This window comes from Manihot esculenta, chromosome 8 (assembly GCF_001659605.2).
Source record: "Manihot esculenta cultivar AM560-2 chromosome 8, M.esculenta_v8, whole genome shotgun sequence".
NCBI lineage: Eukaryota > Viridiplantae > Streptophyta > Magnoliopsida > Malpighiales > Euphorbiaceae > Manihot > Manihot esculenta.
In genome coordinates this window covers 2544410-2562161 of record NC_035168.2, presented here as the reverse complement: position 1 = coordinate 2562161, position 17752 = coordinate 2544410, and the positions used below count along the sequence as shown (strand labels likewise).

The following is a 17752-nucleotide window of genomic DNA, read 5'->3' as shown; positions in this document are numbered from 1 at the left end:
GTTTCATCTTCATTTGTACTGAAATAATTAATCAGTGATTAATGGTAAAAAAATTCAAAATTTTTGAACTCTTAATAAATTTACCTAATATTTTTTTCATAGTAAATATTTTTCAGTCATTCAACAAGAATATCGGTGTAAATTAATCTACAAATAAAATATAAAAAAAATATGTAAGAAAATAAAAAATTAACTACAAATTTGTACTGTCGTCAGCGCAGCTTTTTGCCATTACCAGAAAATTGAGAGAAGTCTAGCGATGTAAAACGGGTAAGTATCCGTAAAAACTTAAACCATCCGAACCGTGAAAATTAAACTATCCAAATTCGAATTTAATTTATATTAGTAATATTTGAATTCATTCTGAATTCGATTAAAAATTAATTTAAACTATTCGAATTCGTTCTAAATCCGATTATTATTATTCGAATAAAATCTGAACCGTTTAATCTTATATATTTTAATTAATAATTTATATAAAAAATATTTTTCATTAATAATTTTTATTTAAAAAATTTAATATTTTTAAAAAATATTTAAATTTAAATTTTTAAATAAAAATTTATAAAAAAAATTTATAAACATTATTATAAAATCTATTTTTTATATTAAATTAATTATTTATATAAACGAGTACGGATAGTGGGTACCCTGTACATAAAATTTGAATTCGATCCGAATTTATAACGGGTATTATTTTTAAAATTTAAACACATCCCAAACCCGATTATAACTATCCAAATCTATTCTATTAGGGTTCGGTTGGATCGGATACTCAAAAATACCCGATCCCTTGCCATCCCTAGGGAAGTCAACTTATTCTCCGACCACCCTTCCCTCTTCCTTTTGTTTTTTTATTAATTTTCTCCATCTTTAAAAAAAAATTGAATATGAATTGATTAATTCTTAACTATTTGAATGACATAATCTTGTACTCATGTTCATAATAAAAAAATTTATAATATTTTAATTCAAATGATTTTATTTTTTATTAATGATTTCATTTAGAATGAAAAATTTTCAATTTTTTTAATTTAAATGAATTGTAAAATGATGTAATGATTTTAATAGAATAGATAAAACTAAGTAAATGAAAAGGGCAAACAAACAGGAAACAGCTCAGACCGTTTTGGGCCATTGGATAGATTAGAAACAGAATAGGGCACAGCGAAGTGCCTTTTTCTATTGTCCGTCTGTTCCAAGGCCTCACGCCCGCGAAATTCTAATAGCCGAAAGAGGGCTACCAGAGGATTGCAAAAATTAGGGTTTTGTTCCATACTAGGGTTTTGCTCGACTTAGCATACCTAACCAGGTATCTCTCTCTCCCTCATTGTTGTAGTTGATGCTGTTGTTATTGGGCCTTTTCCTAATTGTTTCGAATTTTGCTGTCTCTTAATTGTTTTGAAATTTTATATCGGGAGTCGAAAGATCTAATACATTGATGGGTTTCAACTTTTAACGGTTTGGGTTGTTTGGTTATATTATCAATAGGATTGTGGGTGGTTTGTGCTGGAATTTAATGTTCAATTACTTGTGGGATCTGGGTGAAGCAGGCAGATTCATGTATCAAGATGGGTTATGTTTTTGCTTTTTGGATTATAATCTTATCCCTTGGCAGGATAATAAAGTGAGGAATTTGTTGAGTATTGATTAGTTGTTATTTTGGAAGCCCTTGTGTTGCGTTAGAGCTGGAAAACTGAGGATTTTATTAGCCATTTCTTCTAAAATGTCTAATGCACCATATATTGTTCTTTATAAGGAAAATGTTTAAAGTACCTGGCTGCAAATAATAGAAACTAATTTGGGGCTGATATATTTAGGGAAAAATGTTTGTAACTGAGGAAGGATTTTATTCCCAGTTAAATCTATTTGTTTCTTTTTTTTTTTTCTTCTTACTTGAGTGAAGCAGTAGCATTAAAATTTGCTTCACAGCTTGCTGTCTTGCTGTGCCTTAAAATTGTGCTTTGTAATGTTAATGATGTTAGTTCAAGTTCTCATTTCTTGTCTTTTTGCTTTTCTTTTTGGTGGATGCATTTTTCCAGAAATCTAGTTAAACAATCAACTGGCTGTTGTTTTTGGCCACTGCCAGTATCTAAAATTTCAAGAAATTCATTGCTTCATTATATACATATACATATCTGTTTTCACCTGCTAAGCATCATCATCGTCTTGATTATCATTTGTAATTCTCTCTTGCCTGTCTCTATAACTACTGTTGCTTTGTCACATCCCCTAATTTATTATCACTCACTTTGGAACTCCTTGGATCCATATCTTATGGAAAAAATTCAGTTCAGATTCTTACTCTGCAACTCCATTTGGCCTCTCATTTTGTTTCCACCTTTCCATACTTGTACTCTTCCTTCTGTGAATGCTTCTGGCTTCTGTGCTTCCTTCACAGTTGCCTTGCAAGCTTGTTTTCTTACACACATAAGATGCCGAGAACAAGAGGTAATGCTACTGCTGAGGCTGCTGATAAACAAGATGAACCTGAAAATCCTGTGGAATCTGAAGAGGGGGTTGACCTTGACGGTGACAATGAACAGGAGGAAATAATGGAAGAAGAAGTTGAGTATGAAGAAGTAGAGGAAGAGGAGGAAGTGGAGGAGATAGAGGAAGAGGAAGAGGTAGAAGAGGAGGTAGAAGAAGAGGAAGAAATTGAGGAGGATGTGAATGAGGATGATGCACAAAAAGGCTCAGACAGTGAGGAGGAGGAAGATGATTTAAAAAAGCGTGCTGAACTTATGGCACTTCCGCCTCATGGATCAGAGGTGTATCTTGGTGGTATTCCTAATGACGCCACTGAAGAGGATCTCAAGCGCTTTTGTGAATCTGTAGGGGAAGTCACAGAAGTAAGTTATGCTATGACTGTAAATGCTTTGCCTGTGTTTTTAATTCAGACATGCTAAATTTGTGTATATGCTAAAAATAGGTAAGGATAATGAAAGGCAAAGATTCAGGTGAGGCCAAGGGGTATGCTTTTGTAACCTTCAGATCGAAGGAGTTAGCTTCCAAGGCTATTGAAGATCTGAACAATACTGAGCTTCAGGTATCAATGCATTGGCCTGTCTTCCTATGAATGATGTCTGCTATGAATGCTATTTTAGCTTTGTGCTGAAATGGTACTTGTGCATTTTTCATGCATAATTTCCTTTATACAGTCTGTTTGAAGTCATCTCTGACAATGTTTGTGAAATACTTGACCTTCTGAGTTCTGGTAGTTAGCCTTTTTCTGCTTTCTTTTTCTAGGGAAAGAAGATAAGATGTTCAACATCTCAAGCAAATCATCGGCTGTTTATCGGTAATGTTCCAAGAAGCTGGGAAGAGGAAGATATGAAAAATGTTGTTATGAAGATTGGGCCAGGAGTAATTTCTGTCGAATTGTTGAAGGTTCGTTTGCTTTAAACTTTGTAGACTCTCGCATGCATAGTTATAATCTTTCACGTTGAATATTATTGCATTTTCATCATGGTGATTCTTAAAATGGGCCTTGAACTGTTTGGCTCGTTAATTTCACTTCTTATTTCTTAATGGTAATAGGACCCGCAGAACACCAGCCGAAATCGTGGATTTGCTTTCATTGAGTATTATAATCATGCTTGTGCAGAATACTCAAGAAAAAAGATGTCAAACCCAAAATTTAAACTTGATGACAATGCTCCAACAGTGAGCTGGGCTGACCCTAAAAATGCAGGATCATCAGCTGCTTCTCAGGTCCTCAAGTTATTTCTTATTCGCATTTATCTTGTATAATTTGTTTTGGCTTGGCATATCTTTCCTTGTATTAAAGTGACATGCAGCATTCTGTGCTTGAAATGATTTATGATTCTACTTTTGCTCATATTGCCTTCTTGGTATCTGTGTGAATTACTTGCTTTTCTGCCTGTAACTACTATTATACTTTCTCTCATCTGGTTTGTAGAGTTTCTTGCACTCTTTTATTAGGGAATGGAATATGTACACTTGTGTGTTGTTTGCTTTGTGCCTTTGGTGACCTTGGAATTGAAATTGTGTCTTTTCCCTCCTTTAGCTTTCTCTTAAAAAAAGTGTACTTATTTCTGCGCTCTGGTGATTTCCTCCCATGTAGGATGGTTGTTTATATGCATGAGATAGTGGCATTGTATTTCTTTTTTTCTTAAAAAAATCCCTACAAATTTTTGAGAGGTTCTTTAGTCATCATTTCCTACATTTGATACAGGTCAAGGCAGTGTATGTGAAGAACTTACCCAAGGACATTACTCAGGATCACTTAAGACAGCTGTTTGAACATCATGGGAAAGTCACAAAAGTGGTTCTCCCTCCAGCAAAAGCAGGGCATGAAAACAGCAGATTTGGTTTTGTGCACTTTGCAGAGAGGTCCAGTGCCATGAAGGCATTGAAGAACACTGAGAAATATGAAATTGATGGTAAATTTTCTCTCATTTTCAGCATCTTTCCATCTCTGCTAGTAAACCAGCATGGTTCATTTGAATCAGTTATTCTCTGGTTGGCAGGACAAGTTTTGGAGTGTTCCCTTGCTAAGCCTCAAGCAGATCAGAAATCTTTTGGAGGGCCAAATTCACAGAAGTCTGTCTTGCATCCAACCTTCCCACCCCGTCTTGGATATGGTTTAATTGGGGGTACCTATGGTGCTCTAGGTGCAGGATATGGTGCTACTGGCTTTGCACAAGTAAGAGGATAGTTTCTACCCCCCCCCCCTCTTCTTCTTTCTAGCTGCTCGCCTTCTCTCACTCGTGCATACATGCATTTTTTAGTTGGTCTAGGAGTTGTAAACACAAAAATTTGAGTTATTCTGGTTTTTGTTCTTTGGGGTGATACTCGAGGTTGTGGATGTACATATTGCTTTTTGTTTACTTAAAGATGGAGAAATTGAGCAGTAGCAATTTTATTACTATCAATAACTGTTATTATGCCCGCAAAAAGTTCAAAGTTTTCACACGCACTTTGGATCTATGGTCAATATGTGTACAAAAGAAGGATTGGTTAGTTCTCTTTGTTAAGAGGTTTCCTTTGTGTACACTGATTCTCTGCAAAAGTTTTTTGCTGCATCTATTGTTAATACATATGGGAAAATCCTGCAGCCAATGATCTATGGTAGGGGACCAACTCCTGCTGGTATGGCAATGATGCCGATGCTTTTACCTGATGGAAGGATTGGATATGTCCTGTAAGTGCCATTTTCCTACAGTTGTTCAGAGAAAGTTGTGCTTTTGTTTTTTGGGCGCATGTGCTTGTGTTCGTTTTTAGCATATTCTTTTTAATATCCCATGTGAAGATTTGCATGTCTTCTCATATTAAATCTCATCTTGTGGGTTGTGATAATTGTTTTTCTTTCAGTACCTGTGTTCAACAATCTTTCATCACTTTGACGTGCTTGACATGCCCATAACTCTCCCCTTTTTTGGTTTTTTTATATATATATATATATATATATATATATTTTTTGTGCGTGTGAGGGTGCGGGTGTTGGTATGGATGTCCTTAGATTGTTATCCATATGGTTTCAAGTGCGTGAAAATTTTCTTGTGTGTTTTGGAAACTGAAATTTGAAATGTGGATAAACGCCCATCCTTGAGACTGCATTAAACTATGTTATGTCCAGAGTGTAAATATGTTGATTAAACTTACTACATTGGTAGAAAGATGTTTGTCGACAGGACCTGCCAAGCTAATTTTCTGGCTTCCAGATCTTATCTACTTGTTTTTTGTGCAATTTTATAGTTATTCTTCTTTTAAAACTGGAGAACCAGTTATTTAATGTCATTGTTTTGGCCATAGGCAACAGCCTGGAATGCAACCACAACACACCCCTCCACCACAGCCTCGGGCTGGCAGGGGTGGTGGTGCTGGTAGCTCGAGTGGTGGAAGACGTAGCAATGACAGTAACCGTGGGCGCAGCCGGTATAACCCATACTAATATGATTGCCTTTTATTAAAAGTGCGGAGGGAAAGAGGAAAAAGTTTCTTCTTGACTATTGAATAAAGGATTTATCTGGTCGATGAAGAGTGCTCTCTACGTATTTCCAGAGCATAAAAGCATTCATGTGAACTTAAGCTATAGGCAGATGTGCCAACAGGCAAAGGTTCTTGCACAGCTCGATCCATTTGCCTTTCGCTTTGAGGCCAGAGCTTGCTGGAAAGTAATCTATCAATTAGTTTGTTAAGGTTAAATCGCACTTCTGTAAGCTGGTAGCTTGTTTGTTCCAAGACAGTCGATGATAATTAATTTTTATAATATAGATTAAATTGAGCTTTGATTGCTATTTTTGCTTGGATCAAAATCCTTAACCTGTTCTTCAACTTCAGTTTTTGCATGAAATGTAAGCATCCTTTTCTTTTCCTCCTTGTTCTCACCTTGAATTGGGTTTCCCTTTCACTTTTACCGCGACTTGGGCGTGTGTCAGGGCACCAGTCGCCGTACAGTTGCCGTAATGTACGCTTCCAGAGTAATCTACCAAAGCTAATGATCGACTACACAAACTGCTACCTATCTGTGGTTTATTTTGCTTAGATTGCTTTTGCTTCAGAAGAAACAAACTTGGCTTTTGCAAGCCCCCAAGTACAGATCATCTAAAATGTTAGGCCAAGGCATGCTTTTATATGGATTTCCAATTATCCATCATTCATATTTCGAACTGCATTCCTTTAAAAAAAACAAAAAATTTAAACATCCAAATTGATGGTCAAATAAAATATAGTCAATAGTAAGATACAATTTTTTATTCCTCGAATGCTCCCATCTTCGACCTCATCTCAACCTGTTTTTTCATACAACAATATTGATGGTAATGATACCGCAAAAGGTGAGACAAACCGACCTCTAAGCTAACTCCAATACTCTCAAATTTGCGTAATTTTTTAAGTAAGTTCAGCAGCTGCATTATCTCACCATACCGGTAAAAAGGCATTTATTTAGTCACCTGTAAGATCATGAATGCTGCCATAGAAAGGTATTGAACCAGAAGAATGAGGGAGGACTTGATAAAATTTTTCTCTGAAGATAACATGTGTTACTTATAGAGCTTTACAATGTCCGATCTCTCCATTTTGAACACAACGAACAGACTTTGAACTAAATTGTTAAATAAATCCAAAATTTGCCTAATCCTTCCAAGGTACTCTTAGATATTACAGTTCAACCATTAATGATTGCCTCAGGATATCAAGCTAAATACCATCTATTTTCAAAAAGCCTAACAATTAACAACTCTGTTTCTCAAAAGAGTGAATTGCTGTTCTAATTAGAACTTGTGTGATATTAAGAAAATATAATACTGTACTTGCAAGAAAGAAATAAAGGTCATGGCTGGACCTGGACCCAAGTTGATCATAGCACCATAAAAGCTGCTGAAGTGTAATGCAATCCATAAAAAATTTGTTATTCTCTCCATAATCTTAGGGGAGAAGGCCTACAGTCCCCCCATGCTTTGTGGTGCCTTGAAGGCTGAATATAGTTTCTTTTGAGTCATTGGAGATTGTAGAACCATGGATTTATGGAGAGGATTCTGCTATGCAATGAGTAATATAGCAGTGACGTTTATCATGGCAAAATTCAGGGTTGGGTATCCTGATTTGTTGTCCCTGTTTTATTTTGACATGAAGTGATGATTCATGGGTATCCTGATTTATTGTTCAAGCAAAAATCATATTGCTTTGAACATTGGGAGTTTTTCTGTTTAGAAATTGTAAGCAGAACTTGGATATTGCTCATTTATGCTATTTCTTTTCTTGTTTATATGTTACATATATATTGTTTGATAAAATCTCTACGGGATAAATGAGTAATGCATTTTTATTATGGGTGAAAGCCTGATATTTTCTTGAGAAATTTCTTAAATTAATGCGGAGCAGTCATTTTATATTTTATTAACGACAATTTTAACAGAAAGACTTTCAATTTGAATAGTGATAAAACTCAGAAATTTAAACATTCGATTCTAAAAATATTAAAACCGATTCGTTAATTATACTACTCATATTGAAACCGATTCCTTAATTATACTACAACTCATAAACTAAAGTATAATTTACCAAAAAAAAGCATTATCTTCTGACAATAGAAATTGTTAAAAAGCAAACATAACTAAACCTGAAGCACAGATGAGAAGACACAAAGGAAGATGACATATAGTGGACAAAAATATATATCTGAAACGTATTTGATCAACTAAGCTGAGGATGCACTAAAGAGCATACATATAGGATTCAGATCAAAATACAAATTAGGTTGTCTAAACTGCATTAGTATTATCTTCAAGGTATAAATTCCATCCCTCAACATCGCATGAACTTTAATGCTTCATGTACACAGACAATCCATGCAGCAAAACAGAGTGCTTTTCTAAAGGCTGCTTGCTAATGCTTGCTCTATTTATAGGCAAACATTGGGCACTCAATACCTGCTCCATAGAACCATGAGAAAAATAAAAAATCAATGCTTAAAAAAAATTATCATGAGCTAGAGCAAAATCAACTCAAATCAATGCTTTCAGCGCAAGAAAACTTTAGGTCAAATGAGACTAATGACTTTGTCAGCTGAAAAAATGTAGAAGTGAGAATAAGTTGATCTTCAGGTTGGCACCACCAAGCATTCAGTGCTATAGAATGACAACAATTTAATCTAAATTTCTCGTACACAAATTTGTATCCACAGCAACAATATGCATCAAGGAAGCATATATTACATTTTCTGCAAGAAGTTTCTAATTTAAAACTTGGATATTTTTAAAACCTCAACAGTTTGTTTAGCAACCTCACCACAGAGAAATGTAATATATGCAACCTCACCACAGAGCAATTTTAACATATAATGCATTCTATGCAAAGACCATTAAGCACCATAAAATGATGATTCCATAAGCTACAATGTATAGAGAGAGCAACAAAGCGTTTCATCCGGTGCAGGAAAGTAAATGAATTAGGGTAAAACAGATTAGAATAGCATCATATGCACTTAACTTGAATCACCTTATGGTGTTCCTCAGATGAATGATGAGAGGCCTTGAGGTGGTTCAATCCAGATATTCTCAAAAGGATCTTGCTCTCCCCAGTCATAACACTGCTTGCGAGGATAGTATCTACAGTCATCCAGAGAGTATGATATGCAACGCTTTCCAAAGAAGCGAACTTTAGAGAAGTAGATACTGTTTCTCATTATTCCAGGGAGGTCAGTTCTAGAATGAGATGATAAGAAACTGGCAAACAGCGTCACCCCATCAAGTGTCTTCATCTCTTCCCACATCATATTTGACTGATTCAACTTAAATATAATTGGGTTTTCACTACAACATGTATAAATAACTAAGATGTCTCCATTATGCTCTGACATAAATTTTCCTTTCCACCAATTTTTAGCAAAGAAATTCTCAGGGCATTTAGGTGGAGGCACAACAAGAACATTCCAAGTACGTTGCACTGGGTCGAAAACACCTAGCCAACCTGTGAGACTTAGACAGTAAAAGAGTCCACTGCAGAAAACAATCTTGTTCCAAATACTACTAACAAAAGGCAAGCGATTTTGATAATTTACTGTTACCCATTCGGCTGCCCCAGGATGACAAGTGCTGATGGCAACCACTGTGGGACTGATGTGCTTAACTGTAAAAACAATGCAGCTGGTAGAGGTTGGAGAAGCAGAGAAAGCAACTATCTGATAAGTCAATTCAAATCTTGGCAGTTTGATCAACTCCTTGGTAAATGGATTAAAGAAGAAAACACGTTGTGTTCTAGGTCTGAATAGCAACAACCAACCATCTTTAGTGTAACAAACTCTTGACCCATACAACTCTGGTAACTCAAGGGAATAGGTCTTGCGCTGTGCTGGGTCATAGAGCTCATACAAATTCCCATATCTTGGAAAATACATAAGCCAGGGTGATTGGTTTACCACTCTGACAGAAACCGCAGCTGTGTGCCATCTCTTGCAAACAACAGAGGCATGAATGTTGTCCTCTAGAGTTAAATGGCAGAAGATCAGCTCCAGAAGTTCTGTGGGAAGGTCAGACCAAGTTTGTAATTCCAGCTTCTCTCTCTTACTCTTGGTTGTCCCCCTTGTACTATCCACAGCCACCATAGCCAACCTACAGTTGATCAAAACAATGATTATAAAATGACAAATCAACAAAAAGAAAAGAGAGTAATTTTTAGATGGACTTGGGAACTCAAATCAAGATTGAAAAATGAAAAGGTATGGAAATGGAGCACAACTTTACACAAAAGCACTTCCTGAAACATTTATTGCTTTTACATCCAATTCTAATTTGTTTTTCAACAGCTTGCAACCCATTGAATAACTATTAAGAAAAGAAAGAACCTCTAACTTTAATGTTAAGACCTACAGAGATTGGAAATCTTACGGAAAAATGCAACTTTTGAAACAATATTGAATCTCAAACCGAGACATAACAAATGGGAGGAAAACCCATCAAAGCGTTCAAATTTGGCGTTCCGAAGTTCAAATTTTCAAATTCATCAGCCATTTCTCAACTCCTCCAAAGCATCATTTCCAATTGCATCGACACAGTGAAACCCATTTCAAAACACACATCAAACTGTCTAAAACTTGGGTTCCAATTTCCCATAAGAACAAGCTTCACTACCAACTAAAATCCACAAAATGCAATGCATTATACTAAAACCCTAATTATAAAAACCAGTCAGAGCCCTTAAAAAATAAATTCACAAAACCCTAATTGCAATAAAACTGAATTAGCAGCAACAAAAATCCACTTACGAATTCAGCTTTCTTCTCTTCCTCCCCGCCATGTTTGATTACCAAATGAAGCAATTCAATACACTGCACACAGAACAATTGAAGAGAGAGACGAGAGAACGAGAAGCAATCTATCTAGTGCATCACAATGAACAAATTAGAAAATGGCGATGCACGTGTCAAGTATATATTATGATCTGTTGTGTCACTTCACAGTGTGTCGCATTGACATTAAGCCAGTGACAATCTGCAACGTCAGTAACAAAGCAACAATTCCTGTAACGTGGCAACATATTACTGGATGTTAAAAAAGATACGTGTGGGTTTCCACACGGAATAAAGACTTGGTCGTACGGTAAAGTAACTAAACCCGCGTTCGGAACTGGATGGTTCTTAACATGGGTCAATGGTTGTCAACTTATGACTTGTCCGTGTAGTCTGTGGCCAATTCCGGTCCGAACCGAAAGCTTTAGTTGAGAGATTGGACTAACCAAACCGCAGGGTATTGGTTTGATTTCAATACTATTTCTTTTATCGATTTTAATTTTGATTTTATGCAGATACTGTGAAAAAATATTATTGAATTAGGAAAAATTCTTAATTTAACCTTGTTTATCATCGATCCATACATATTCATGTGATTTTTTTTATAAAAAGACTCATTTATATAATTTTAATCCATATGAACTGAATTTAAGTAAGTTTTTTCACTTAAATTAGTCTCTACTCAATTAGTAGATTAGACCGAATTTAAGACATAATACTAACTATAAGAATGACAGATAATTAGATGGAAGGAACTAAAATTCCATTGATAATTAAATCCAGTAATTAATATCCTGAAATGCAAGCCACAATCTAGCAAGAGAATCTATAGGAGGCCTCCGCAAGTGGAATCAAAACCAATCAAGAATTGAATCAGCATTCTTACAAGAATCAAATCTAGCAAAAACCCACGATCTCAATACCAATTCAAGGAGTTAATTAAGAAAGTCTTAAATTAGCAGCAAATTGGGCAATGTATCAACCCATTCTCGTTGCACTCACCACATTTTACCATTTTCTTCTGCTCCTGATTCAAGATCTTGCAGCTTCCATTACACTCCTTGCACATCACAAACCTGAATCCTGCACAGACTTCGCATCCTCCGGAGAGCCTTTTTGGAATCCCATCAAACAAAATCCCCAATTTGCCTTCTTCCTCCAACTTCACTACTTGATCAGCACCTCCGATCAATCTTCCCCTGACGAACACAAGTGGGACTTTCACTTCCATTGAACCCATTAATCTTCTTATCTCCTCCTTGAAGCCTGAATCCATCGAGATATCTCTCTCGATTATATGAATATGGTATGAATCAATGATCGACCTCACAGTGTTACAATCCTCGAACGTTTTTCTGATTCCTCGCAGTGTAGTAGTGTAAATCACAACAGCATTATCTCCACCTGGTGGACATTTTTGTTCAAATGAATGAAGAAAAGACTCCAATTCTCTTGCATTCTTTGATTTCTGAGGCCTGGGTGTTAGTGAAATGATCCTCTTGATTTGCCCTTCCTCTTCAGATAACTCTTTTTCGTACAATGCGACAAGCTCAGGATCGAATAAAGGACTAAAACTCCTCCTCCTCCTTGAAGAATCCTCAGAATCATCGCAACCAGCATTCTCTGTTTTAGCACTGACTGGAGAAGCTTTTACTGGATAACTCAGCCTCAACACCGCCTTACTTGATTTTCCTGAAGAGTTGTTGGCTTTCAGAACTGGTCTTGGGCTGATGAACTCTGACACTCTCTTTACCTTATTTTCTTTCCCACCAAACGTCCTGGCTTTCCTTGGAGACCCAATTTGATTTAAGAACTTCAATGGAGTTCTAGCATCCATATCTGCAAACCCACGAAGCAAAGCTCTCGATTTTGGGCTTTTTTTAGGATGATTCGAAATGGGTATTCCTCCATCTTCAAGATCCTTCATGAGCTCCCAAGCATTAATAACCTCTGGATCTTCTCGAGGAGGCGAACTCTGCTGCATTTTCTTACTCTCTGAAACTGGTTCCTTGATGGGTTCTTCTTCTGTTGCTGCGGCATCTTGTTGCTGTTGCAGTTTTTCATTGATGTCGAGTTTGAGCGCACCGTAGGTTGAGGAAGTGAGAGAAACAACATGGTTAAAACACTCTCTGCCGCCATTGTTGACGATGATGTCTTGCTGGAGTTGTTTTCTACAGAGTTTTGAAGAAATACAGCCCATTGATTGACTTATGAGGTGGGGTTTGCTCTGTTTTTTTCCCTGTTGCTGGTTAATTTTTGGGTGGTCTTGCAGTTTTCAATAGAGACGTGGAGGTGGTCAGGTGGGCGAGTGGGGACTAGGGAGTTGGGGATTTTTTTTTTTTTTTTTTTTTTAAAAAAAGTTAAACCGTTAGACTGTCCGCAACGGGCACCAACGGTCGAATTTTTCGAATATATTTAGCATTTTATCAGAAAGCCCTCGTGAATATTTGTTATTAGCTACCGTTTGCCTTACTTTCTAGCTAAATTACAGATTTGGCCCAAAATAAGTTTTATGTCTTTTTACCATTAAAAGAAAAGGCTATTTCCGTGAAAAATTTAAAATCTTTTGCTATTTTAAAATTTAATCTAAAAGTATAAAAGTTAATAAAATTATTTATAAACTTTGTTGTACTTATATCTAAATTTAAAATTAGAATGAAGACGGTGTGTCACGTAAACAATATAATATATATTATTTTATTTTAATCATATACTATATAGATAAATATTATTAATATAAAAAAATTTAAAATTTTTATTTCATTTCTATTTTGTTTAATAAAAAAATATAAATAAAATTTTTTTTATTTATTAGTTTTGATTCTCTTAATTCTTTTAAATTTTAATTATATGCACTTTTAATACAATATTTTTTGTGCTATTTTATACTGTTAATTTATAAAAATTAATAGTACAATGATAAATAATAAAACTATAATTTCTATTTTTTATTATATTGATATAATTTTTTATAATAAATATAATAAAATTTATTATGATAAACACTTAATAAAATATTTAAAAAATAAAAAAATCAATAAATATAATATATGTTATAATTTTTATTAAAATTAATAATAAATAAAAAGAAATTAAAGTTATAATTTTTTACATTAAATATGATGAGATAAAAATAAATAAATTTTAAATTTTAAATTGAATTACATTGATTTTTAAATTAAATTATAAAATAAATTTAAAATTTTAAGTTGAATTACATTAATTTTTAAAATTTTAAATTAAATTATAAAATAAATAAAAATTTTAAATTTTTTATTAATAACATTTATTTATATGACATATAAATATAATAAAATAATACATAATCATTTTGATACATATTCTCTTTAATTTAAATCAAATACATAATTCTTAGTTTTTATAATTAAATAAAATAGTAGAAATATTTTATAAAATTTAAAAATTAAAATAAATATGAATTAAATATAGCTGTAATCCATTTTATATCTATAAAAAAATTTAAACCGTACATTATAATTCTGATAGTATAAAAATTAAATTGTAAAAATTAAGATGGTAATAATAATAATAATAATAATATATTTTGAAAAAAAACTAATATTATTATTAAATAAAAATAAAGAGAGTATGCCATCATGAAAAACATTGCAAAGAATACTTCGAGAACCCTCGTAGGAAAAATTAAAATTATTTTTTAATTTATGTGTTATGATAAAATTTATTAGTTAATTTCTATATTTTTAAATATACATCTATATAATTTTGAAAATTTAATTAAAATATCCCTTCATACGATTTTTCCTTTTATATATAAATTTCATAAATCAATTAGGATCTTCAATTCCAAGCTTTTTATTTGGAGTAATTTGTAATAATTTAGTTCATATTTTTTAATAAAAAAATATAATTTTTGAAGTTTTTCTTCTATTAACAATTTTTTTTTGTCCAGATTTATTGTTAAACTCAATAGTTTAATCCTTCGCATTTCATTTATTATAAGAATTTACCTATATACTTTTTAATATTTATAGTAATTTAGTCTATTAAATTTGAATTGATTTTAATTTATAGTTAAGTAAAGATGAAATTAACATAAATAATTTTCATAATGAGATTAAAAAAAGTGAATAGTTAATTTTTTTTTATTAAAAGAATAGGGATTAAGTTGTAATTTTTAAATTTTAGAGATTATATTTTAGAAACTAGTATTTGAAAAAAAGGGCCAGAAAGGTAAACTATCAATTTTCGTAGGCCCATAGTTCAGCGTTTCGGTTAGGGCTAGCCTTAAAGTCTAATAAAACCAATCCAATGAGGTCTGATTTGAATTATTACGACTGGCCCTTTGCTACAAGTTTTATTTATAAGGTGACCCATAGCCCCATTCCTCCCTTTCATAGTTGAATGACAAAAGAGAATAGAGATTCTCTATCCATTGGAATCCACATGAATAAATTAAAAACTACCCAAATGGAGTTTATTAATATTTCTTGAGCTTGGACTGAGTAGGAAGGAGGGAATTTCATTTTCCATTCCTTTGCTCAATTCAATGAATCCAAACAACAATTAAATAAAAATAAATAACAATAATATAATAAGAAAAAAGATAATTAATATCATAAGGATCTCCACTCACTACTTAATTTATATGATTCATATGGAAAGTTTACTTCACTTGTTTTCAAAATACAAATAAAAATTGGAAACTTAATTTGAATGTGAAGTTCTAGAAACCCTTTTTTTTCTTTTTTTTTCTTTTTCCTTTTGAAATTTCCAATCACACTTTAGACTTCACTTTTGTACTGACCCGTACTTATACTTTATTTTATTTGGAGAAACTACTTTTCTAAATTCTTCATATACTGAATATAATGATAATAATAATTCAATGGATTTAACTTAATTAATAAAAAGTATTAATCAAAGTTTGATTTTGTTAAGAAATAATATGGAAAATAAAAATTGTTTTGAAATTAGTTAAACAGATGTTGAAAAAAATATATTTTAATCGTTGATATGCGAATTAATATATTTATAATTTGAATAAAACTGTTATTTTAGTATTAAATTCTTTTTTTTTTTTGAAATTGTAAATTCATCTATTTAGAGTGAATTACTTTCAAAAATTTTCGCTGATATACTCTCTATGAATTTAATATAATTTGTATTTGAAAAAAAAAAAAAAAAACAGATGTTGAAAAAAATTGTGAAACGCCGATGCATATGAGAGAGAGAAATGGTGGCTCTCTGTTTTGAATCTTCCACGAAGACACCTAGGATGAAAATCTTGGAAACCACGATGTAGTTTTCCAGCGACTTCACGAACGCATGCCATTGACACCGATGCCAGCTTGAGATCATGACACCCTCACTGCACATTTAAATTAATTATGCACTCAATCTTCTTGTTGTTTTTTCTTTAAGAAAAAATTATAATTTAGCTAAATTCATTTGGTAGTCAAGAGCACGGCCTAAAGCCGTGTTGTACTGCTTTGACTCATGTTTATATATCATACATCTTATTATTTTTAAGAATTTTCTTAAAATATTTTTTAATATTTAATAAAATTTAATATATTTAAAGTGAATATAATTAAAAAATTATATTTTTTAATATATTTAAAAAAATAAAATAAATAAAAATTATAAAATAGAAGGATAAAATTATCGTGCATTAAGCTAATTCAATGGCGAATTCAAGAAATAAGTTGCCAATCAATTTTTTTGTTTTTAAAAAAGACTATATTGATTAACACTTGTTGATTTAAATATTAAATTTTGCAAATGATTAATTGATTCACATAGTTTTTCTTTTAACTTATATATAAAGTTGTGTATTTAATAATATTAATAATCATATAATTTTTAAATTATAAGGGAATTAGATTTTGTCGAGAGTAATTATAAATTTTTTTTTTTTTACATATTGACTTTTAAAAAAAATTAAATCCGTCATAGTGAAACTATCTATTTAAATTTTCATTTTTGAAAATACATTAATTTTGGAATTTTTTTAGTAGTCAAATCAATTCTGAATTTAATTCCAACTAATCTAATTTAATTAAGTGACTAAGCTGAATCTAGGCTCTGCTCAAAAAATCAAAAGGTGAAACATCCAGGAGAAGAAAAAAATTAAGAGGAGACAGAATCTTGAAGCCCACATCAGAAAACAAAAAAATTCACATGTTAATTGTCCTATGTCGTCTGCATTTAAAGATCGACAAGGATGTCTTTTTACCAAGTTAACTTCACGCCTTAGAACGATACATTCACTCTTAACAAAATAAATTTTAAGAAAAAATAAAAAAAATGATAAAATACACAATTTAATCCTTCATCTTCGCAGTACTTTATCTTCTCAATTTTAATTTTATTTTATTTATTTATTTATTTATTAAATAATAAAATAATTTAATTTTTATAACTATAATATGTGTGATCATAAAAATTAAATTATTTAATAATTAAAAATAAAAAAAAATGTTATATATATCCTTTCAAAATTAAAAATTAAATTTTATCTAAAAAATATTTTTCTATGTAACTGTTAAATGGTTATTTTTCCGGAATTAGCCTTTTTCATAGGGCTGAGCAGATTTCGGTTTAAACCGAAAAAACCGACCGAACCGAACCGATTTAAAATTTTGGTTCGGTTTTTTATATATTTCGGTTCGGTTCGGTTTTTCATTTAGAAATTTCGGTGATTTCGGTTCGGTTCGGTTTTAGATTCAAAAATTTCGATTAAACCGAACCGAACCGAAATCACCTATACTACGTCGTTTTGAAATATACTCTTATAAGCGTTTGCCCTAAATCTAAAAGATGTGCCATTGAGAGTAGAGACGCAGAATCCACGCCGCCTCACTCACCCCTCCCGTCACACCTGTGCCTCTTCTTCTCTGAGCACTGAGCTCCACCACTTCCAGCGGGTCCACCGTCCACCGTCCAACCTCCACTCTCCTCCCGACATCGACCGATTAACCATCGCGGCTAACTCGGGTCATCGATCTTCACTTG

At 32.7% G+C, this 17752-nt stretch overlaps 3 protein-coding genes across 7 annotated transcripts; 1 reads left to right on the top strand and 2 right to left on the bottom strand.

The window, feature by feature from the left end:
* The first annotated feature begins 1155 nt into the window (after positions 1-1155).
* Positions 1156-6263, top strand: LOC110620988 (heterogeneous nuclear ribonucleoprotein Q). Of its 4 annotated transcripts, none has more exons than XM_021764953.2 (9): positions 1156-1312; positions 2402-2852; positions 2933-3049; positions 3250-3390; positions 3541-3714; positions 4199-4406; positions 4494-4669; positions 5082-5167; positions 5779-6263. In XM_021764953.2, exons 2-9 carry the CDS (start codon positions 2436-2438, stop codon positions 5915-5917), a joined length of 1458 nt encoding a protein of 485 aa, XP_021620645.1. In that variant the 5' UTR covers positions 1156-1312; positions 2402-2435; the 3' UTR covers positions 5918-6263. The 4 variants fall into 4 exon arrangements, with proteins under 4 accessions (XP_021620645.1, XP_021620643.1, XP_021620644.1 ...); XM_021764951.2 differs by having other exon boundaries at positions 1157-1312; positions 2293-2852; XM_021764952.2 differs by having other exon boundaries at positions 1158-1312; positions 2043-2852.
* Positions 6264-8101: 1838 nt separating this feature from the next.
* Positions 8102-11349, bottom strand: LOC110621243 (F-box/kelch-repeat protein At1g57790). 2 transcript variants are annotated; one of them, XM_021765436.2, is made up of 3 exons: positions 10733-11349; positions 8959-10079; positions 8102-8399 (listed from the first exon to the last, which is right to left on the bottom strand). In XM_021765436.2, the coding sequence occupies exons 1-2, from the start codon at positions 10762-10764 to the stop codon at positions 8981-8983; spliced, it is 1131 nt and encodes a 376-aa protein (XP_021621128.1). In that variant the 5' UTR covers positions 10765-11349; the 3' UTR covers positions 8102-8399; positions 8959-8980. The 2 variants fall into 2 exon arrangements, with proteins under 2 accessions (XP_021621128.1, XP_021621129.1); XM_021765437.2 differs by having other exon boundaries at positions 8968-10079.
* Positions 11350-11497: 148 nt separating this feature from the next.
* LOC110621242 (uncharacterized protein At3g28850) lies at positions 11498-13091 on the bottom strand. The gene has a single exon (XM_021765435.2). The coding sequence runs from the start codon at positions 12954-12956 to the stop codon at positions 11712-11714; it is 1245 nt and encodes a 414-aa protein (XP_021621127.1). The 5' UTR covers positions 12957-13091; the 3' UTR covers positions 11498-11711.
* Positions 13092-17752: the final 4661 nt, after the last annotated feature.

Coding starts and splice junctions, on each gene's coding strand:
- LOC110621243 (XM_021765436.2), bottom strand. CDS start 10,764: ATGGCGGGGAGGAAGAGAAGAAAGCTGAATTC. Junction 10,080..10,732: donor AAGAGAAGAAAGCTGAATTC/GTAAGTGGATTT, acceptor GATCAACTGTAG/GTTGGCTATGGTGGCTGTGG.
- LOC110620988 (XM_021764953.2), top strand. CDS start 2,436: ATGCCGAGAACAAGAGGTAATGCTACTGCTGAGGCTGCTGATAAACAA. Junction 3,715..4,198: donor GATCATCAGCTGCTTCTCAG/GTCCTCAAGTTA, acceptor CATTTGATACAG/GTCAAGGCAGTGTATGTGAA. Junction 5,168..5,778: donor GGAAGGATTGGATATGTCCT/GTAAGTGCCATT, acceptor TTTTGGCCATAG/GCAACAGCCTGGAATGCAAC.
- LOC110621242 (XM_021765435.2), bottom strand. CDS start 12,956: ATGGGCTGTATTTCTTCAAAACTCTGTAGAAAACAACTCCAGCAAGAC.